At 38.8% G+C, this 23929-nt stretch overlaps 1 protein-coding gene across 5 annotated transcripts in view; it reads right to left on the bottom strand.

The window, feature by feature from the left end:
- HOOK3 (hook microtubule tethering protein 3) overlaps positions 1-23929 on the bottom strand; it is an 88686-nt gene that overhangs the window by 58193 nt on the left and 6564 nt on the right. For all 5 annotated transcript variants that reach the window (XM_061455033.1, XM_061455034.1, XM_061455031.1 and 2 more), the window contains exons 2-3: positions 16220-16305; positions 3910-3982 (exon numbers count right to left, since the gene is read on the bottom strand). In XM_061455033.1, the coding sequence (XP_061311017.1) occupies positions 3910-3982; positions 16220-16305 (159 nt within the window). The remainder of the gene's footprint in view (positions 1-3909; positions 3983-16219; positions 16306-23929) is intronic.

Genomic DNA, 23929 nt, shown 5'->3' on the forward strand with positions numbered 1-23929 from the left:
AATTGACTTATCCTTGTACATTTCAGGTCCTCATATGTCTGAACAGGAACCCAAATGTTCTGACATGCTGTTCAGCAGTTATCTTCCCTGGATAATTACACATAGACCCATTTTGCTTCACACAAATTATAATCAAGAACTTTATAACTTCTGAAAGTGTTGGCGGGGCAAACTTGCAAGTGGTGAGAGAATTCTTAATCAATCAGCTTCAGATATTTCATTAAGGTACATATTCTTTCCAGGTTCACTTAAAAGTGCACTTAAAAGGATGGGCCGGAAAGGGGAAGACAGTGTGCCCACCACACACATTAGATTCCTGCACTAAACTGCATTCTGTGAGAACACGTCTCTTCACCAATTATAAATGGACCCTAGAGAAAGGTTATACCACTAGCTTTGGGGGGTTAAACCCTTCCAACCTGTCTTCTGCAAAAATAAATCCCTAAATGATTTTAAATGATAAATCCCAGCTTCTATCATGAAGGAATTCAGAGCAAACATACCTGTACTACTGCAGGGAGTCAAAATCAATTCTCAAAAATCCTGTTTACTTACTCAGATTACAACACTAAGCAGTCCATGCTCTAATTTCAGTGGTTATTCTATTTTGCAATATTGTATCAAGCACAAAGCATTCAAACTGTACTAGTTGTAGAAAGTCTAGTGCCTCCTATTGTTTGAATGTGCTGTTCAGTAATGGAACAAAATGGAACAGTTTCCTACCATTAAACATCAATAAAACTGTACTTAAAACTGATACTGTAGTCTGAAAGCCAAAGAAAGAAGTTCAGATAAAAAAAAAAAAAAAAAAAAAAGCCAGAAATCAAGCTCACAGCATATTTCCTTCCTTTCCCAAGCTACGTATGACTATACTGTATGGAAGGGGGAAAAAAAAAAACATTTTTATCTCATCACTTAGACAGTCAACAACTTATTCTGTAACTGCCAGAATTGACATGTGTATTTGAAAATCCTTAACTGTTCAAATTTCTGTTCTATTACTAGTATTCCTGTACTAACCTTGTTTCCTGATCAGGAAATTTCATTCCTACAAAATCTGGCAACAGAATTATTTTGTATGCCGTTTCCCATTTTCAATAAAGGCCATTTTATCTTCAAAATGTCTTCTTCTTCAGCATGAAATACTAGTGTATGCATAGTTCAAACTCTAAATATTAAATGTGCATTTCTACATCAGGAAATGGGTATGTCTTTGCCTCCCCTTTTTTAACCCCCAGCCCCCGAACATAAAATTGCAGTTAAGACAGCATTGAAAGTAGGAGTTTTGTTGCCCAAGGGAAAACAAACTTTTATGTAAATGGATATATGCTATGCCCCAGAAATTTTAACACCAAAGAAGTAAAAACATGTTTGTTCAGTAAGCACAACAAAGATCTGCCCAGCTGCAACACAAAATGCTTGCTCAATGCTTCATACTTTGCAAGTCCTCTGAGTTCTAATATTTCCCCTTTTCTATCCTGTGCGTTGCCCAATCTCTCAAGTCAAGATAACCTGCCCTGAAACCAAGAACAAACATCCCTGTAAACTTACGTACTTCTTTAAACTCGTACAGCAACATGAAAAATATTTTCCTAAGACTGCATTCCTGCAGTTATCAGCAAGAGAACTGCTGAAGAAAAAAAACTGTTTGTTCCAATAAACAGGAATAAACAGGACAGCATCCAATTCAAAGTTAACAACTGCACAATTTTCTGAGTATCTCTTATTTAGGAAGGCTGTATCAGGCCTAAACTAACCCCTATCAGGCCCTCCTAACCATTGTTCCACAAAATAAAACTACCTGCACATTACATTTTAGTTTGTTTTTTCTTAACTTCCCCTACTAGACTGGCTCCTTTATGTGGTTCATAATATCAAGAGCTTGCATAAGTGATGAATACTACACCATATGATATTAGAGGCAAAGAGCAACCATGTTTAGCAACAAGAATATAATTCACTCATTAGCATAACTTGTGAGGTAGTACAATAACCCAATAATAATTTCATATGGTACTTCTTAGAATATGAAGGGAAATCTAGATCATAATTATGGAGAGTATGCTTTTTACATTTTATATCTAGTACCAAAACAATAGAAATGCACCAACTGAAAGCATTCCTATAAATGGATTGGCTCATAAGAGATCTGAACAACTAGATTACTAACAGTGTTAACTCACATATGAAGAAGAGGAACAATTGGATAGTATAAGATTACTTTCCTGGTTACACAGTAAGAGTTAAAATATCACATTTGCACCTTTTAGTAGTCTTCATAAAAAGGGAAGTGGTATATAAAAAAAATTATACAAAAATTAAAAACATAAAGTCTTATGTTCTTATTTACATATATTTATGAGAGGAAAAAAAAAAAAAAGTGACATCAGCAAGAAACTGAAAATTGACCTGATGTTTTTCCAACCTCAATTACATAAGGAAGTTACCAGATTGCTCTGCTTTTTAGCTGTTTTCATTACTTATTTTTTTTTATTTACACCTGCTAAGCCTTAGTATTTGCCAAAATGGTAGGAGACATAAAAAAAAAAAATTATTCCTCAAGCTCCACGTGAAAGATACAGAAGCTACTGCTCTGCTTTCAATCAGCACTGAAGTGCTATTAAACCAAACAGTTCTCAATTTGTTATTCTCCAAATTCACCAGCCAAGAATTCAATATTCCTTAGGGAAAAGCAATAGAAATATTTTACAGAAAAATAAAACCTTGCATGCAGCTGTTCACTTGCAATTCCACATGTTGCTTTGAAAAGTTCATTGAAGTTAACTGCTCTCAAGCAGCAGAACTAAAGATTTTTTTTTTTAGGGATCACATCTTTTATTCACTAGCCAGTCAATATAGCCTCATCAATGTATCCACGTTTTTGCTGGCAGCCCTGGAAGATAAAACATTCTAAAGCAGTCCAGACAGGCACTCAACTGGCCAGGCAGCAGAAATCACACTGACAAGATCTGCTGGCCAAGTTAAAATATACATAACAGCAGCATGGTCCATCCTTGTCTCAGGTGGCACTTACTTGTGTGTTCTTTCTATTCAGTCACTGATGTTGATGAGCCTGTAACTACTAGAGCACTTTACAGCTGCAGCCCTTCCCCAAGATGTTCAGAAGAGGTTTTGGTAGCCAGAACAAAATAGTTTTATAGGAAACATGAATTAATAGACAAAACATCACTATTTTGTTTCCCCAAGGAGTCAGGCTGGCAATGGCAATTTATAAAGTTACATATATCATTCTCTGAACAAAACTTGTCAGAAACTTCACTTGAATCTGCATGCGAAACTATGTTCTTCAGCCACAGCACTGTAAATTCTATTTAAAAACATCTTAAGGTTTGCAGAGAAAGTACTAGAATACCAAGTGATACAAATGACCCAGCAAATACACTGTAGTTAAAAAACATGCTGAGTACAAACAACACAGAAAAAAATACAACTTCCTCTCTTAAATGTCAGCTCTGCAGAACTACTGAGCATGTAAAAGGAAAAACACTACTGTTTTTATTTAAATAAATTGCTTATTATTCTATCATTTTTATGCAACTGCTTCTCAAAGCTTTTTTTAATGCTACTTTCTTTTCCATTTAAAAAACTCTTTCACTCAACATTTGACAAACAAAGAGAAGTAAGGAATGCATAAAATTTATTTCAACATTTTCTTTTAAATACTGAAACCAATTTACAAACTCAAATTATCTTTTTCACTAAACTGTACAGGACTAACAACATAAAAAACACAAAGTAATTGAAATGGTCTAAAATTCAAAATGCTGTATAATAAAGCAAGGTCATAATCTAGAAATACACTAATAATCTAGAAATACACTAATATTTAGGTTTCAACATTTTATTAAGAACTGAAATACAGACTCACAGACAAGCAAAGTCAAATACCTTTAGCCTCCAGTTATCTCCTACTTCTGTTTTGATCCTGTTCAGCCAGTTTTCATCAAAGTAAGCTGGATCTCTGAAGCACACACACAAAAAAAGTAGAGTATACATTAAAAACAGGTTACAGAAACTGTGACGATACTATGGTGATTAAGCTCCTGTCTCAGGCTGAGGTTATTTAGATGACTACCCTCTATATCCTATACATGGCCTGTATACAGTAATTCAGAATGCTGTTACTACTCACTTTTTTAAGGCCTTGCACCCTGCTGACAGCACAGCTTCATTAGTGTGACTTGAGTAGCTAATACTTTAGAGGAAGCTGCTGTACTTGGAATGCATTTTGCCACTTTTTCCCCTAAGTTCCTCTTCCTCTAATTTAGCAGCTGGTGCTGGAAGGATATTTGATTGAGTTACTTCAAAGCTTTACAAAAATTTCTTTTCTACACAGTATGGATCCCTACTTACTGCTTATATAACTACTACTAAATGCAAAGCTTGAGACTGAACAATACGTATGTTGGTTTTATACAGTAAGGAGAATTAACAAGTATCGCTGAAGTATTTACTAGTGAGAACACATTTTACTATTATTTCATCTACTAAACATTGTTAGTCTTTTCAAATCTCTTTACGTGATAACTGTAGACAAATTTTTTCTATCTTCTGCATTTCTGATGAGGCAATGAATAACACCTACTTCTTGCACAGTGTACTTTTATTTCCATCAATGTCTTCCCTCTCTTCCTTTTTCTCACAAAGCACCTTCCATAAGTTGCTTCTTCAAGGCAACTCCCAAGACTCTTTTGCCTCCAAGTTCCAAAACGATACAAAAGACTACCATTTTTTACTGTTCACTTAAGTCAAATTTTCCTTATATCACACAGAAATTTGCAAATGCTATGACTGGAACTAAGGAGAGAGAATGCACTACAAATAACTGGTTTTAAAAAGAGTAGGTCAACAGAATATAAGGAAAGGCTTATATTATGTACATTTAAAGTTAACATAATCAGGGGGAAAGGAAAAAAAACAAAACAAAACCCACAAACCCCCAGAAACCAAAAAAAACACACCAAACTCAAAACTTCCTATTTTTTCAAGAATAAGTCTCTTAAAACCAAATACTATTACATTCTTTGCTGTATCCTCTACAGATAGAAAGGTTCTGGATTTAGCAGAACATTTAAGGGCAAGATGCTATGAGATTTTTTTGGCAAAAGCTCAAGAAAACTATGAATGTATCTGGAGATTGAAATGATATCTATATCATGTATGCTCTAAACCCGCAATTTTATCAGTATTTATATTAGAGCACAGACTCCATCTTCCCCAGTGTCTTCTTCACAATACATCATGGTCTGCAAGCAGCCCATGATACAATATGCAGCAATGGAGAGAGATCACAAACAGCAATGTTTCTCTACTGACACATTCCAATAGTTATTTTTACACATTCTGTTACAGACTCTAGTGAAGATTACAGAGTATTTCCTTTCCTCTGACACAGCATCCGCAAACATATAGCTGGAAGAACAGCTTTAATTACTGGTTAAGTTGATGACTCCAAATTACTCCTATTCAAAAACAGTACACTTCTAGCACAGATGACAGAATCTTAAACTGGGAAACAGAAAAAGCATCTCTTATCCAGAGTTTTATCTGGTTTTGAAATAGATGTTTCCAATAGCTTTCAAATGCCCTCTCTGCTTTAACAATACAGGTAAACCTAAGAATAAAATTTGATTCAAATATATGTAAGATCTACTAGAGATGAAGGCTCACATATATGGGAAACAAATGGCACTCCTTACAAAAAGCCTTAATTTGCCAAACTTCCACTTAATCACAACAAAATCATCTGGATTGTAATGAAAAAAAACAAGAGTTCAAGCTTCATGTAGCCCCATGTGATTCCATATGAAGTGTGGAGTTCAAAAAGCACCCTAGTATCTTTCAAATGGGTCTTACGAGAATTGCCAACAGCCAAGCAAGAGCCCTGCATACAACGAATTCACAACTACAAAGTGTTTATGCAGTTGAGTAAGGAAGCAGGTATCCCTAATCACCTGTGCTTCGTTAGCAAAAACGATCCATGCGACTATCTTAAGGACTGCATCTTACCTTTTTAAGGATAGTACTTGGTCACTAACATCTTCAGCTGCTTCAAGGCTGTAGTGCATGACTATACTAAATCTTGACTCCACATTTTCATTGCAAATCATGTCTCTAACAGCAACACGGGTAAGCGTAAACAACAGCTGACCACAAGCAGAATTAATTTGGAATGGCTGGATGGCTAATATCATGCCCAATTTTTAACAGCTAAGGAAAACCAACAAGTTTCCAAGGTCAGCTCCAACTCATTGCACTCTGGAAGCCTGTATTTCAATAGCTAGTAAGCAGTTTTCCTCAGCTATGACTGCAATAGAAGCAGCACGTGGACCAGCAACTGGCCTTGAATGTCTTTGTGAAAGTCTTGGGCTACATAAACCTTTATATGTGTCATCAGCCACATATCAGGAAGATCCCAGAGAACTAAAACTAAATTCAGTTTGGTAGTCCTCTTCCACAGATCTCATTTAGGTTTTCTTCTGTTTAAGTACACAAATCTCAGGGAAGTATCACAGGGTACCATAGCTGAAAAGCAATCCACTCAATCATCAACACGTAACAGTGGACAGAATTGTACTTTCAAATCTCTTTACAGCATCTCCATGCAGATTACACAGTAATTAGCAGCATACTGCAAAATAAAAATCTCAAAAAAATAACCCACTGTAGCAGGAATACAACAAACAGAAAAGCAACAGGTTGGGTATTACATCAGGCAAATCTAGAATGATCATCCTTTTCTCAGCCATAAATCACCTCGGAATCATAGAATAGTTATGGTTGGAAAGCACCTTAAGATCATCTAGTTCAAACCCCCCTGCCATGGGCAGGGACACCTCACACTAAACCATGTCACCCAAGGCTCTCTTCAACCTGGCCTTAAACACTGCGAGGGATGGAGCATTCACAACTTCCTTGGGCAACCTATTCCAGTGGCTCAGCACCCTCACAGTAAAGAATTTCCTCCTTATATCCAATCTAAACTTCCCCTGTTTTAACCCATTACCCCTTGACCTGTCACTACAGTCCCTAATGAAGAGTCCCTCCCCACCACCTTTACAGGCCCCCTTCAGATACTGGAAGGCTGCTATGAGGTCTCCACACAGCCTTCTCTTCTCCAGGCTGAACAGCCCCAACTTTCTCAGCCTATCTTCATATGGGAGGTGCTCCAGTCCTCTGATCATCCTCGTGGACTTGTTCCAACAGTTCCATGTCCTTTTTATGTTGAGGACACCAGAACTGTACACAGTACTCCAGGTGAGGTCCCCCGAAAGCAGAGTAGAGGGGCAAGATCACCTTGTTTGGCCTGCTGGTCATGCTCCTTTTGATGCAGCCCAGGATACAGTTGGCTTTCTGGGCTGTGAGCGCACACTGAAGCTGGCTCATATTAAGTTTCCCATCGACCAACACCCCCAAGTCCTTCTCTGAAGGGCTGCTCTGAATCTCTTCTCTACCCAACCTGTAGCTGTGCCTGGGATTGCTCCCACCCAGGTGTAGGACCTTGCACTTGGCATGGTTAAACTTCATAAGGTTGGCATCAGCCCACCTCACAAGCATGTCGAGGTCCCTCTGGATGGCATTCCTTCCCTCCAGCGTATCAACAGAACCACACAGCTTGGTGTCATCGACAAACCTGCTGAGGGCACACTCAATTCCACTGTCCATGTCAGCGACAAAGATGTTGAACAAGACCAGTCCCAACACTGATCCCTGAGGGATACCACTCATTACTGGTCTCCAGCCAGACATTGAGCCGTTGACCACAACTGTTTGTGTGCGACCATCTAGCCAGTTCTTTACCCCACTGAGTGGTCCATCCATCAAATTGATGTCTCTCCAATTTAGAGACAAGGATGTCGTGTGGGACAGTGTCGAACGCTTTGCACAAATCCAGGTAGGTGATGTCAGCTGCTCTACCCCTGTCCATCAGTACTGTAGCCCCATCATAGAAGGCCATCATATTGGTCAGGCAGGATTTCCCCTTAGTGAAACCATGCTGGCTGTCACCAAGCACCTTGCTGGTCACTCCTAGTGTACTGTTGTAATTTCTTTTCTGTCCTCCAAAGCCTGATTATGGTTCAGAAATAATACCAATAGCAATTATTTCTCTCTATCAAACTAATGGAAATCTAACATGAAATGACAGATTTTTCCACCAGAATTTATACAAATACTTTTTAAAAGGGGCTTCCAGACATTAGGTCATCTACGCTGCTGCAGATAAGTTTTACTCTGCTGAATCTCTGGGAATCAGGATTCAGTCACATTCAGGGTTCTTCAACTCCCTTTGTCATTGTCATTAAGAAAGATGCTGTCATTAACACTGTTTGACCTAAGCAAATACGAAAACGTGGTGGTGAACTGAGCAGCTATGACTACAAAACCTAACAGTTTATTTTCAAGAGGTACTGTGCTAAGCAGGGGCAGCAGAAAACTGATTGGAGCATCATCATACCACAAGATAACTTGTTTGAACCAAGCATTCTTAATTCAGTAAGTTCCTGAGCCTAAATCCAAACTCGGACAATCTCTTGCAGAATTATAAAGGTATTGTATTGGATATCACTTGATTGCTGCCTAGCATCTGAATAGTACTGCAGATAAGTGGGACTTTTTTTCAGAGCAGAAGATACTTATGCTGTAGTTAAGGTTGTTATCACTTCATGTGATGTTGTTTTCAGCAGTGCTCACTTATACCATCTCCATCTTATTTTGTATGCAAATTTTCCTTTATTTAAGAGATCATCTCTCCACATCATACATGCCAAGAGACAAAAATATTCTCCTGAAGAAAAGCAACCCACAGAGCATGTAGTATAACTCATGATTATTACTCATTTTAACAGTGCTACAGTAAGCTGCTCTAAAAAACGTCTGTTTACAAAAATTTCCCTCCCCCAGTGCTATACAAAAGCATAGCTTTTGTGTTCTGCATGTGTCAAAACATACACAACCTGCTGCAATGTATCATGTAACAAATGAATAATTCATTAAGTGGGTCACAATGCACAATGACAGATGAAAATGTATACCATCTCTTACGTTTACCAAGGCCAGTATGACAGATGAAGAAAGTAATACAACAAGCAGTCTCCAGAGCAGGATGAAAGAAAAATTTCAAATTGTAGCATAAACCATGGAATTATGCTGTTCTAAGAATACCAATGGACAGTGAAAACATGAGTGACTTCAGGGAAGGCTACAAAAAAAAACCCAAAAAACTATCTGCTATCTGCTCTACTGCTATCTGCTCTACACAGCATAAGCTGTATGATTTTAGGCAGCCAGTCTACTCACAGACAGTTCAAACATCTTCTTTTGCTTCCAATCTTTATGCCAGGAGGATAACACTCTAAAATAATCAACACTGATCGTGTACAGGCATCTTATCTTACTGTATTTCATACCAATTCTAGTCAGAGGGACTAGTAACCTCCAAATCTGAACACAAAGAAACTGTCAATCTCACAGAAGATACAAAAAACTTATATAAGTTACAGCAATAGGCTAAATTTCTTCCTCTAAGACAATATAGTTAGTGCTGGAGAATCCTATTCAATAGCACTCTACCTTATTTGAAGATCCAGGTTTTATGGTAAAAAGAAAGGGTCCTTCAGGGATTTACCAACACTTGTTTATTAACAATTGAACGTATAAGCAAAATCATGAAAGCTTGGTTACATTTCTGCCATTTTATATCACACACTACATCAATGTAAATACTTCTGAAGGTGTCAGTATTTCCCTTTGTAGTCTTTTTTTCTCAAAGCCTCTTCTAGCAGTTTTATTACATAAAATTCTGCCACATTAGTTGTTACTTTTGATGAACCTTCTGTAGTTACAAATGAGCTGGTTGCTACCTTAAGTGCAAAAAAGTGTTGAGAACAATGTACAAACAACTGAGAATAATGGAAGGAGCTGCTGGCTCCTTCTGAACACCTGACAAAAGGCAAAGCTGTTTTTTTTAATCACCTGATGAATAAGCAATATTATTCCCTTTTTTCTTTTACTGACAGCAAATCCTACAGTTCTGTGTGGCGCAAATTTTCTGTATATCTTAAAGCAACTTATTTCCTGAACTAGGAATCTCATTGGAACTATTCCTCTTGATAAATTGCCATCTTAATTTCATCTTGTTTCCACTGTTGCTAGACCTATAAGTACCAATGGACTCTTTCTATGAAGGTGGAGGTTAAAAAAAAAATAAAGAATAGAAAGTTCAGACTTCTGAACTTTTTTTTTTTTTTTCAAGGAACCTTACTCCCCTATGGAAATATATCCAGTTCATTGCACCATAGCAACATTATTCAACTTTCATCAATACTCCACACCTCTGAGTTCTTCACTGACTGCATTTTCTTCCTTCATAAAGAACCCTTTTCTTTTTTTTTTTGTTCCTTTTTTCTGTTTTTTTTTGTTTTTTTTTTTCAACTCACTGCATATATTAATTTGCTCTTTCAGCTGTTTTTTAAACATTAATTTAGTATAGAGAAAGTCCTGATGCATCCAAAAGTTATCATTACATCAGCATGTAATTAACCATTTAGTACTACCAGCCTCAAAGGACACTCATTGATGAAGAACCCTAAACAAGAGGCAACTATACTGAAAGACATGCAAATTTCAAAGGACATGCATTACAGAAATCACAACTTGTCCTTCTCAGTTAACAGCATCTAAGCTTTCTGTCTCCAGTCAAGACAATAAATTCACCTTTTGAAGGCTTCATGTCAAAGCTACAACTGTTCAAGCTCTCATGGCACATGTCATTTGTTTGCAGTTGACCTGCTGCTTTCCGGCTGTGCTTGCTCTTTGCTACTTAACATCACTGCATGACATTTTCAAATAATCTTGAGGACCCACTTATGTTGCTCTTACACATTTCTATACCTGCAAAAATTTTCTTTAATGTGGTTATTTTTCTTGGGACAGAGAGGGTGCCAGTGCTAACATTACAAAAAGAAGGACAGACTGGAAAAACCTGCTCCAGACCTGCTTTATATCATTTAACATTCCCAGGTGCCTGACTTAAGTATTCTTCTTGTGGTATCTGTCTGAAGGACAGAAAGAAAATTTCACTGCTAGTCTGGAACTTGGTTTTGTTTTCAAGAAAGAATACTTAAATTGGTCTAGTCAACATACTCCTGATCAGTTTTCTAGTCAACTATACAAATGCTGATCCCTGCATTGCAGTAATACTTTCCCTCAAAAATTATTCATGTTATCATTCCTATTTTGCAATCCAAGATCAGCTTGCTGCTGCACTTCAAAGTTTATTTCAACAGAATGTAGTCAAGATTTGGCAATATTATTGCTAAATCTCTACATGAGAATCAATAGACTCAATTGCACAAGTACGTAAAATAGTAAATCTGAAGCACAACTATTAGAGAGTAAGACAGCCAAATACAAATTCTGTCAGGTTCAATTACCTGGGCCTAAGGAAAGAACTTTAAAATTACTTACATCTTTACATATAAACTGGGTAAACTAAAGAATTCCCACATTCAGTGTCAGCATGGCAGCTTCTATGGGAAATATTTTAAAATCATGCTACAGAAATGCAGTATTTGCAGTGTACACCTCTTATTAAAGTATCAGTTCATCAACTGGAAACAGTATCAGAACTTTTATGAAGACAGGCTGAGAAAGTAGGGCTGTTCAGCCTGGAGAAGAGAAGGCTGTGTGGAGACCTCATAGCAGCCTTCCAGTATCTGAAGGGGGCCTACAAGGATGCTGGGGAGGGATTCTTCATTAGGGACTGTAGTGACAGGTCAAGGGGTAATGGGTTAAAACAGGGGAAATTTAGACTGGATATAAGGAGGAAGTTCTTTACTGTGAGGGTGCTGAGGCATCGGAATTGATTGCCCAAGGAAATTGTGAATGCTCCATTCCTGGCGGTATTCAAGGCCAGGTTGGGCAGAGCCTTGGGTGACATGGTTTGGTGTGAGGTGTCCCTGTCCACGGCAGGGGGGTTTGAACTAGATGATCTTAAGGTTCTTTCCAATCCCAACTATTCTATGATTCTAACTGTTTCCCTTTCTTAATACCAAGGCAGGGAGAAAGGCATTACTTCAAGTAATGGTAGTAGAAGTCAGTAAGGTCATTGAGGGGCCTTCAACACTGAAGTTTCATTTTGGTTTGTATATTATATTTTAGATCCAACTTCTGATTAGTCTTTGAACTAGTCAATCAAGAACATATACAGCTATACAATATATCAACAGCTATCACTGTTGGTCCACCATTAAGTGAAGTGGAACCTGTGTCTTACGGAAGACCTACAGACAGTAGTTAAAGATGGATGAATATCCATATTAACTATGTTACTATTAGATTGTTTCTAAAGGCATGTCACTATTTTTTCTACATACACTGAAAACAGATTCACAGACGATTATGCTGAAATCCTAACCTACTCTAACTGAAAACACAATTTAAACAGTCACCATCTTTTATACTCCAGCAAGTAAGAAAGAACACCATCTTTCCAATCCTAAAAAAGGAACAGTATACAATGTATGTTGTATTCACCTTCAGACTTGTATACTTGATGTTCAGACTTCAGAAAACTTATAAGTGAGCTGATTTAAATGCTGGGTTGGAAAATCCATTACTGCAGCGGGAGGGGAGGTGTGTTGTGCCCTCTTTTGTGTATCAGCAAAATACATTAAAACAGTAGAAAGACTGCTTCTATTAGTCTCCAGCGTAATTCAGAGCAAGAAGACTGCTGACACTGAAGCTGACTTGAAATTGGGTTTGTTTGATGAAAAAAATACATAGAAATTGCATAATTCTTGTAAGTAATGCCTCATCTTCTCTCAAAAGGAAAAAATAAGTGGAAAAACTGAACTTTGCAGCACTTACATCTTCTTTGAAATTTCAGGTAGGAAAGAAAGACTGTTGTCTACTTTAAGCCTTTATGATTCTATATCTCCAGATCTTACCTTTCCACATGCTCTAAAGTGTTCCCTTGAAATACCTAACTACATCAAGATAACATCCCCCTTTTTTCTTCCTGTGAACTGACAGCTTGCTTTTTCACTATGAGGAAGGCTCCTGATCCACCTGAGGATCTGCAACTACAGAAATAAATTTAGTGCCCTCATAGCAGTTAAGGGGCTAGGAGCTCTTCCAAATGAATCACCCTTGTTTGGTAAGCCAGAGTCAGGGAGCAGCAAAAGAGGCAAGTGGTATGCATTAACAAGGAATGGAGCACCCTCATCTTTTGCCTGACTCATCACCTAAGACGGACTGCTGCTTGCTAGGGGTTTGAATTCATGGCATTGTTGAAAAACTGGCAAAGCTTGTCCAGTCCTCAGGCTATTACTACTTCTGCTCTTCCACGTTGGCACCAGCTATGCACCTAGGGAGACCTGGAAATTACCAAGTGTTGATTACATGGCTCTGGAAACTGAGGTCAAGGCCCAAGTGGTGTTTGCCCCAGTCACAAAAGTTGGCAGGAAGGGCTTGAGAAAAGGACATATCCTGCAGGCCAACAACCAGCTACGAACTGGTGTTTGCAGCCAGGTTTTGGTATCCATGACCAGAGAACCCTCTCTGAGAACTGAGGAATGCTTGGAAGACATGAGATTCACTTGACTAGGATGGGCAGAAGCATATTTCCCAACAGGCTGGTGCACCTGTGAAGAAGTTTTAAACAAGGAACAACAGAGGAGGGAAAATACAACCAAACATCACATGACAAAGTAGTGGACTTTGCTGTCAAGTGTGGAACGATGTGAACAAGAGATACCTTATAGTCAACAAAAAAGGGCTGAAATGGGGTCATCCCAAACATATGCACATAAAAGAGGAAAGGCCTACAGAAAAACTCTACAGGGAAAGCTCTCATTCTGGGGAATCAGAAAGACTGGATGCACATATAAAGTGCCTGTGCACTTAATGCATGCAGCATAGAGAACAAACAGGAGGAAGCAAAGTTCTGTGTATAGTTACAAAGCCACAGGAAGATGTGGTAGGATGGTGTACATGACAAGGCTGCTGCCATGAATGAACACAGGCTCTTTAGAAAGAACAAGCTGGGAAGGTAGTGACCAGGAGACGCTTTCAAGTGAGACAACAGCAGGAATACATGTGCTCTGCCTTGGGACAGATGATGAACCAGCTGAGATATTATGGTCAGGATGGCAAACCAACATAAATTACATAGTTCTAGGTGCCAGATACAGACCACCTGGTCAGGATAACATCATCATGGACAAACTGATGAAGCATAGCCTGCTTAAGTGGACAGTGAGGTGGGCTGAACTGCCAGGCTCAAAGTGAATGAAGTGAACGGGTGAACTGTGAGCGAATGGCTGAACTGCCAGGCTCAAAGGGTTACAAGAAACAACATAAAGTCCAGTACACCAGCAGCATACCCAAAGGCTTAATACTATTAAACATCTTTGATTGTGACCTAGATGATGGAACAGAGTGCAAGTTTTCAGATAATACAAAACTGGAAGGAGTCTTTGATATACCTGATACTTGTACTGCTATTTGGAAAAACCCTGACAGGCTGGAGAAGTGGGCTGACAGCCCATGAACATTACACATTTCAGTAAAAGTAAGCGCAAGTTCCCTGAACCAGCATATACTGCGGGCCAACTGGCGGGAAAGCAGCTTTGCAGAGAAAAGCTTGGTATAAACCATGCTGAACACATTCCAGTGAAGTGCCTTGTGGCAAAGAAGGCTAACCACATCCTGGACTGCATTGGAAAGAGCATTGCCAGCAGGCCAAGTGAGGTGAGACAGAACTCAACTATTCTATGATTCTAACTCAGCTCTGGTGAGACGAAATCTGAAATGCTGCTCCCCAGTATGGGGGAGACCTAGACATACAAGGAAGCTCAGGGAGGGACAATTAAGATGACTAACAGGCTAGAGCATCTGTCATACAAGGTGAAGCTGAGCAAGCTGTGTCTGTTCAGCCTGGAGAAGGCTCAGTAGATCTTGCCAATCCTGTATATAAATACATGAAAGTCCCCCTTCTTCTTTATACCCTTACATAACCCTCTCAGTGGTGTCCAGTGAACAAAAAAGAGGCAGAAGGCCCCAAGAAGCAGAAGGCCTAACTGAATCTAAAGAAAAACATGCCTCCAGCTTTTTTTTTCTTAGGGGGTGGGGGACATGGTGGGTTGTGGTGGTGGTTTTTGGTTTTGTTTTAAAACTGTGATGGCAATTAGTATTGGAACAGGTAGCCACAAAAGGCTGTGAAGTCTCCATCCTTCCACATACTCAGGATCTGACTGGACACAATCCTGGGGCCACTTGATCTGGCAGACTCTGCTTTGAGCAGGTGAGTTGAATCAAACACTCCAAAGGTGCTTTTCAACCTTAACTATTCCACAATTCTTTGATGCAAACCAGAATAACTCTAACAGAAAGCTGTTCGTATCTATTCTGTACATGTCCAGTCTTCACTTTCAACAAATTACACAGGAAAACTTCATGTTGTTTAGGCTTTTTTAATAGGTCTGCAGAAATTGGCATCCCCAGTTTGGACTGCTGACTTTGGTAAATGCTACTTAAGTTTCTAATGAATGACAAGAAGCTGTGTTTATGTGGTAATAGGTAATTCTGCACACAGTTAATTTGAGGCGCATATCTGTAGTCCCCAGAAACATCCTAGATTATACTGAGATGTTGAACTAATGCATTTTTTCCTATTTGATCTTAAAGTTCAAAAGAACAAAAACATTACCTAGTCTGACAGCTATTATTCCTTCATTTATTTTCAAGAATGTAATGTCTTTGCAAGCAACTGAATTTGACAGTTCCATTCTGTTTACCAAAGAAGTCTTACTGCATGAAACTAATTCTAACATTACTGATACACTGACTGCAGTTTCAAACAGTGATCAGAGCCAATACCTTACCTTGCACTGGTTCCAACTTTTCAAAAAAGTTCAAATTTGTAAGCTTAGTTTTATTCAACCTTACTTTCCAATAAGCTCACACTTGAATAAATACCTCCATAAAACCTTTTTTTTTTTTGCATTTAATATAGTTATCTGAAAACTATAGAGAAAAAAATCATACCAGTCATGTTCCAGATTAAAGTAGTGTCTAAGCATAGAAAAAGCCACATCTTTACGGAATACTAAGTTTAAACCAAAATGCACTTAAATACAGAAAAAATTATAGATAAAGCCCCCTGTGTATTTAATTCATTAAACAAACAATATCTTACATTTTTTGAAGAACCTGGGCCATCACAACCCCATTCGTTAAATCTTCCACGGTCTGGCATGGTGCCTCTACATTAAATGTCTGGATCTGTAGGAGAAAGGAAAAGGTTATCATCTTCTACTTCAGTGACAAAAGATTTTCAGTAGTTAAAAAAAACATAATAAAAATAATTTTAAAAATGCTATCAAGTGCCTCCACATTTAGTGTACATGTTAGGAATTAAGAAGTTTTATATTTAATAGCAATCAAAAAAATGCACTATTGAGAGGGCTTAGCATATTTGTTTTCACAAACTTGTGAATTTTGCTACAAATAACAGCAGTACATTCTCCAAAAGGCATATTCTCCAAAGCATTTTCTAATTTGGAAAATCACTTCTGTTCTCTCATTCAAACACTTCTAAGAGCATATATTCAAGTACACTTTCTCAATGAACATACATAAGAAGCTCAGCTTTTAGAAGTAACTTGAAACTCTAATAGGCTCCCCACAACTAGAAGATCAAACGCAGAGAGACACACACTCTCCAAACTTAACTATTCCCTACTACCAGCTGTAAAAGAAGAGCAGAATGCTGCTAAACCCTAACAGGTCTAAGCACTTCTAGTGCTATGAATATTTCAAGGTGTTCTATTAACACAGTAAAAAACAGTAAGGTCTACATAATGGCAAGCCTCTGGTTTTCAGATGGAAGCTAGGAATCAAAAATGCTGTTATTCTGAAGGAGAATGGTAAGGACCACAGGACCAAGCCATTTGATGGCAGAATTACTTGTAACTAGAGTTAGTTTATAACAAATTCCTCCCCGTAGACTGCACATTGAACACACTAAGGTTAACTTTCTGAGGACTCTGTAATATTACTAGTTAACACAGGAGCAAGAATAATCTTTAAGAAAAAAAAAAAAAACAAACCACTAATACACACAACTCTTGTCAGATTTCTGTTCATCAACTCGATTTCCATGTGTGTATCTACCAGAAACCCTCCCCCTACCACATCAACAAATGTACAAATATACAAGGCAAAGTTATTTTTTTCTGTCCTTCCTTGATGTGGGGAAAAAAGCCTTCCTGCTTCAGCACAATCTTTTCAACTGGTCTAAGGTATTTCATTATTTACTTTTAATGAACATTATTTTTAAAGGATTTTAAAAGATCAATTTTGTGAAAATAGTTTTGATGACATGTCATTTGAAGGGTATTTGCAGACACATTGGGAAAGCCAGGGCTTATTTGCAGGAAGCACTACTCTTATGCAGCAGAGAAAAGAAAGCCTAAAAGAGAACTTGCAGCTTCAGGCTACATAAATGTTAGATATCAACCATTTCTTTCCGAACATAGTGTAAAACCATGCTTCAGTGGCATTTGAAACACTAAAGTTGGTCCGAGCCATTTTGCAATAAATGCCCTGTAGATATGTATTGTGCAATAAAAGACAATTCATGTGACAGTGGGAAATTTTGTAAGCCCTTTTTGGAGGAGAAGGCTCTCAAAAAAATCAAGAGCACAATATCCAGATTCTCATAATATCTGCTGATTTTAGAGAAATATGAAAGTCTATCACCGAATGTCACGTAAGAAAGCTAACAATGCCATTTAACATTAATTTGGAGAACAAGCACCTAGGTCTATGTTCCTTTCTTCCCTTTACTCTGGAAGAAAAAACCTAGCATTCTGTTGGGGAAAAAACAGCAATGACGTCTATGAAGAGCCCCCCAAAAACAAGCTCTCAGATGATGTTTGCTGATGAAGTTCAACAGTAAACATGCTGTCAACAATTTCAACTGTCATGAACGATGTCCATGCTCCAAGAGTACGAGAACAAATTACTATGTGGCATACAAAACAGAGCAACTTCTCCACTTCTGATTCAGTATATTTTCCTATAGCTTGGTCTGAGCTACCCAGAAAACACAGCTCCTTGCTTCTTCTCCAGAGAATCAAGAAGGCATCACACACTGCAGAGACACTAGGTGAAAATCAGGTTCGGTGGCTGGATGGGGGAATTAAAAAACAAGGCCACACATGAAAAGCACCACATAACAGGATATAACATCAAATTGCTATTTTGGCAGACACTGAAGTTTACCTAGAGACTGAACTGTGGCAATACTGTTGATGGAATACAGAGACAATTCCGAGTCTGAATCCACAAACTCAGTAATACATTAAACAAGAAATACTACTTTGTAACAAGAAAGCTGCAATGACATCATGGATGGTCATCATTGAGGAAGTTCAAGATGCTATAAGGATAAAATTCTCAAGCACTGACAATGAAAATTTGTTTCTAATTTTGCATATTGCACCTTTAAATAATGAAAATTTAAATCACTTTGCTGCACAACAGTCAGATCAAAAAGTCAAGTAAGAACTAATACCACTATGATTTTTCAAAAGTGGGCAAAGTGAAATGCTCTTCTCAAATAAGCAATACCATCATCAATGAGGTTTTTATACAGAGTGCTAGTTTGCAGGTTTTAAAATTAATTTTGCATCTTGATACGTGAAACACCTCCTGGACTAAATCAAAGTATATGTAGGAGATACAACTGCACTGACAGAAAATGAAAGGTTGTTAAGCCTATTTCCACAATACAGAAAAACAGGATTCATCTCTGCTGTTTTGTACCTAATTTTATCACCATACTTCCCCAATATTTTATACACAAAAAGTCAAATCTGTCACTGCGACTCAGGTAATCAGACTAAGTCTTCTTTTCTCCACATTCACACACGCAAGATTGCCCTTAAGGACAATAATGGTTTTCATAGGTAGATGTCAAAGAACAGGAACAAAGACTAAAACTAGCTATACAACTTGTTTCTTCACATACGTTTAAATTTTGTAATGTCTTCACTTGCCCAGAAAAGGAATACACAGCATAATATTTCAATTAAGGTGTCAAACTCATGACACAAAACATTTATTCAGCTCTCAAAACAAAGGAACCATATCATTTTCATATCCTTCACAGAAAGTAACAAACTTCCTTCTTTAAAAAAAAAAATAAATTTTTTTCTGTATTTATGTCAAAGTGAAACTCCTATACCATTCTCATATAGTTCTACAAAATGCTAAACCACTCTAAGAAACAATACAGTTCATTTTCCAGAAGGCAGAAGAATGACAAGAATGTAGCAACGCAGAAGCAGAGCCCAGCTATGGAGACAACGAAACAAGTATTTTTCTGTGTGTTCTTCTAAACAGCTAGTAACAGCTAGTAACAGCTGTTAAAACACTGCTCGTTCTGTGCATTGCGATGTGTTTCCTCCTGGAAGACTTCTCTCTCATCCTGCTGCAACTGCTCCTAATTCTCAAGTGTTTGCAATATGGCCCCCATTGTTAGTTCCCAAAGCTGTAAATTACTTGCAGTTCCCCTCTATTCTTTTTTTTCTTTTTCCTTTTTGTACCACAGTATGAAGCCTTTACATCATGCCTGAGTGATCGTAGCCCATTCAGAGGGACCTAGTCAAGCTTTAGAAGTGGGCTCATGTGAACTCCATGAGGTTCAACAACGCCAAGTGCAAGGGCCTGCACCTGGGATGGGAACAAATACAGGTCAAATACAGGCTAGGGATGAAGGAATTGAGAGCAGCCCTGTGGAGAAGGACTTGGGGGTACTGGTAGATGAAAAGCTAGACATGACTCAGCAGTGTGCACTCACAGCCCAGAAAACCAACCATATGCTGGGCTGCATCAAAAGGATTGTGACCAGCAGGTCAATGGAGGTGATCTTACCCCTTCACTCTGCTCTTGTGACACCCACCTGCAGTACTTTGTGCAGTTCTAGTGTCCTGAGCACAGGAAAGACATGGACCTGTTGTAGAGGGTCCAGAGAAAGACCACAAGAATGACAGAAAATCTAGCATCCCATGAAGCTGCAGGAAAACAAAACAACAAAGACTAACAAAACCCAAAGCAACCAAATGAAAAAAAAAAACAAAAACCACCCCACACCACCACCAAACATCCAACCACCTCCCCTGCCAAAGACAAAGCTCTCCAGCACCTTTCCCTTCTCAACACTAAAAGCCAATGAAAGACCTGCTCTTTGTATAGTGATTATATATATAGCTTGTTTTTTATTGCTCTTGTAGTTGAATATCAGACATTTTATGTATTCTTTGTAATAATACCCAAAATCTTTATTAGAGCTTCTTAGCAGATAAAACAGTGTGACTGGTTATCTTATGCGCAAACACAACAAAGGTAATTCCCAGCTTCCCATTAGTTGTTTATTAGAGCAAAGTACTCTCTAACCTATAAATGATCCTTTATAATTATTTACCTATTATTTCCCTATGTCCTGGGTTCAGCAGTAGCAGTCATTTTTCCCCTTCTTGGTAGCTGGTGCAGTGCAGTGTTTTGATTTTCGGCCTGGGAACAGAACTGATAGTAATGTTTTGGTTTGGCCAAGGACTTTGTGAGCCTCATGCTCTGCCAGGGAGGAGGGGAAGCCAGGAGGATGCAGAGACAGGACACCTGACCCAAACTGACCAAAGAGGTATTCCGTACCACAGCACGTCATGCCCAGGATGTAACTGGGAGTTAGCCGGAAGGGCTGGGAGACTGCAGGGTTGGAGGAGGTATCGGTCGGTGCTTGGTCGGGCTTGGGGGGTGAGTTATTGGTCAGCTGGTGCTGAGGTGTTGTATTCTCTTCCCTTGTTATTTCCTTTATCATTATTATCATTGGTGGTAGCAGTAGTGATCTGTGTTATACCTTAGTTACTAAACTGTTCTTATCTCAACCCGTGGGAGTTGATTCTTTTTGACTCTCCTTTCCGTCCCTCCGGGAGCAGGCGGAGGGCACGAAAGGGGCGGAGGTGAGTGAACGAGTTACCTGACTGGGTTTAAACCACAACACCCTACATTTCTGGAACTGACTTGGCAAGCTTGCAGCTAGGTGCCATATAGAGAGCCTAAAATACCGCATCACCATCACTGTGTGAAACAGATCACACAGCTAAGATGAAGAAGCGGCTAAAAGGAGTATAAACAAGAAATGAACCAGCTTCACTGTGCTAGATGTTAATCACTACTCAAGCTGTTATCCAAGAACAGTTGAAAGTGGCAGAGATTAAGGCGGGTTGGACACTTCTGTCTTCATACGTTCACAGAATATTACCTAGGAGATACACAAAAATCCCACTAGAAGAGATTTCCCCCTGCATCAGTCCTGGATGAAACCAGACCATTATTTTTTTTTCAGGATGGTAGGTTAATTATGTGATACAGAAAGCTGTTCTTCCTCAGATGCCAAATTCTTGTATCGAGCCACATCTGTTACAAGGAGAATTAGGATTCCTATCCTATAACCAGATTCTGTGCTTCTGGACAACTTTAAGGTTTTTTCACTCTACAAAGCACCAATACATTTTAGAAACCCCCCAGATGTGCCTCTTAAGGCTAGAAACATCTTCTCATGGAAGAAAACACTAATGGCAGAGTTTACAGGAGATGAGCCACTGGCTTCCTCTGATGATCAGAGTGCAAAAATTTCCATCTCTACTACCCAGAGTTGACAAAAAAGCGTAATTAAAGTGATGTCACATTAGACACAGGAAGTGCAGGGTATCTTCCATCTTCCGCACTCTGACTTACAGAAGCCTAGATGATAATACAACCCACAGAACTGGGATGCATGAAGTTTCACCAAGGGAAGATAATGGAACTGTACTCTCAAAGTAGCTGTTAAATACAAATAGCAGAAGTGCTCAATGAACAAGAGCAAAATTCTTTTTATCCTTAACGAAGACTGGTAGGCTACTAGAAACCTGAACAACACCAGGCAAATGTGCTTAAATTGATCCATACTAAGACAAAGGACAGGCAGCAAGGCATAGCTTCTATTTGATGATACAAGGCAGTCACGTCTGTTAACCTCTTAGCTAGCGGTTATCCAGAAAAACTTTGCATATTAGCAGTCCAAATTTATACAGATTTCAAAAATTACATAAACAAAACCAAAAAAAGTGAACATAGATGGCAGCTTTCCCCTTGCAAAATACTGGAGGGAAGGGGGGGGGGGGGGGGGGGTGTAGCTATTTAAAGCACAGAACTCCACCCTGTTGAAGCTACAATTTAGATGAAAAGTACTGTCTCTGTTGACAGGTAAAATAAAGAAGTCTCCCTCAAAGGCACAGAAGATGAATCCAAGAGCACTAAGTTCTACTGAAATATCATCTGCACAAACTTTCTGATCAGTGGTGTGGAAACATAGTCTTTCACAAAATCACAGGAGTAAAACTCAGTAACTACAAGATAGGATTCAAAGAGAGTTGGCCTTAAGTTTTCACCAGACTAACAAATTTCAGATGTAGCAGATTCTGGAACTGGTAACACAGATGCACAGCACACTGCATTTCTTGCAGTTCAAGTCATCTCCATTCCCAAGATTTATACTTCAGCAAACATTTTCCTGAACTTCATGGAAACCATGGAAGTATGCAGAACAAGGCTTTTGAGAAGCTCACCAAATTCCATGATTCCTTAAGAAAGGCAGGAGACACCACAGAATGGGCTGCCATCTTTTTGACACTGTCCATAAAATAAAATCAGGCAAATCATGATTAAATTATTTAAAGCATTTTTAATTTTCCTAATCCCCAAAGGGGCAGTAGAATTGGTGAAACAGCCATAATCTCTGCTGCACTTAAACACAAACTTGTTTCTACTTGCTCCTATCCTAAAATAAAACAGTGGATACCTTGCTGCAATGGCAAACAAGTTCACCCAAAGGTTTATCTTATGTAATGCAGGAATGTAGGAAAGGCTACAGCCCATTTAATACTTGGCAACTCTGCAATGAATAAAATATGAATGCTTCTTTCCAGATCTAATGCCCCTCAAACATTCATCATGTGTGTAGTGAACCCACTTGCTGGTTAGATTAAGTATCTAAACTTGACTACCCTGAGAAATTTTGCTCTGAACACTCAACAGGACTTCCAGAGAAGACACAAAGCATGACACTTCCATTGTAATACACACTTGCAAAGAAGCTTGCAGCTAAAAGGCATGAAAGAGCCCTACCAATTCTAGGGCTGAAGCACATCATCATCATATTTAATGCATCTTTTTGTGCAATACTTGCTCCATCACATGCACCACTCCAAAACCACTTCCTGCATGTCCCCTTTGAAAAGCGGCCATCCCTTCGTGGCCCCAGCTAGTCCACTGAAACACAGCTCCAGCTTTGTATTCATTCAGAAGTTCTTGCCTGCCACATGCAGGAGAAGAATGCTGGCTGGATTTCCCACCTTCCATCCCCTGCCTTTAACCTTAGAGAGCTTCTTCCTCCACCAAAACTCTTCTCCTTTCCATATTGCCTCTTGTTCATTGACCCAACTGAGAAGCACTAAGTAACTCTTAGGAATGACTAAGTCATATATGGCAAAGGCAGGCAGGCAGAAAAACGGCACATGCGTACTCTGCAGGGCAGGAAACCACTACAACCAGCCAGCTAGGGAAGGAGTTAATCCTTTTCCCTTTCCTGCGTGGCAGGACCCACCAGGCTGTTGGCAGCCAAAAGCCACAAGGAGGACATTACTTACTACCCTCTTACCCTCTTTTACATGCACATGTTTCTGCCTTAACCTTATACAGTGTAAGTTGCTGCATGGCAAACAACCTCATTGGCTTGTGTTGTTTTGGTTTTTTAGACAGGCTGGTTTTGTTTTGCTTGGTTTGTTTCAATTTTTTGTAT

Source organism: Pezoporus flaviventris, unplaced genomic scaffold (genome assembly GCF_033815535.1).
Source record: "Pezoporus flaviventris isolate CSIRO_AGI_PZ_B2104156 unplaced genomic scaffold, CSIRO_AGI_Pfla_v1 ptg000018l, whole genome shotgun sequence".
Classification (NCBI taxonomy): domain Eukaryota; kingdom Metazoa; phylum Chordata; class Aves; order Psittaciformes; family Psittacidae; genus Pezoporus; species Pezoporus flaviventris.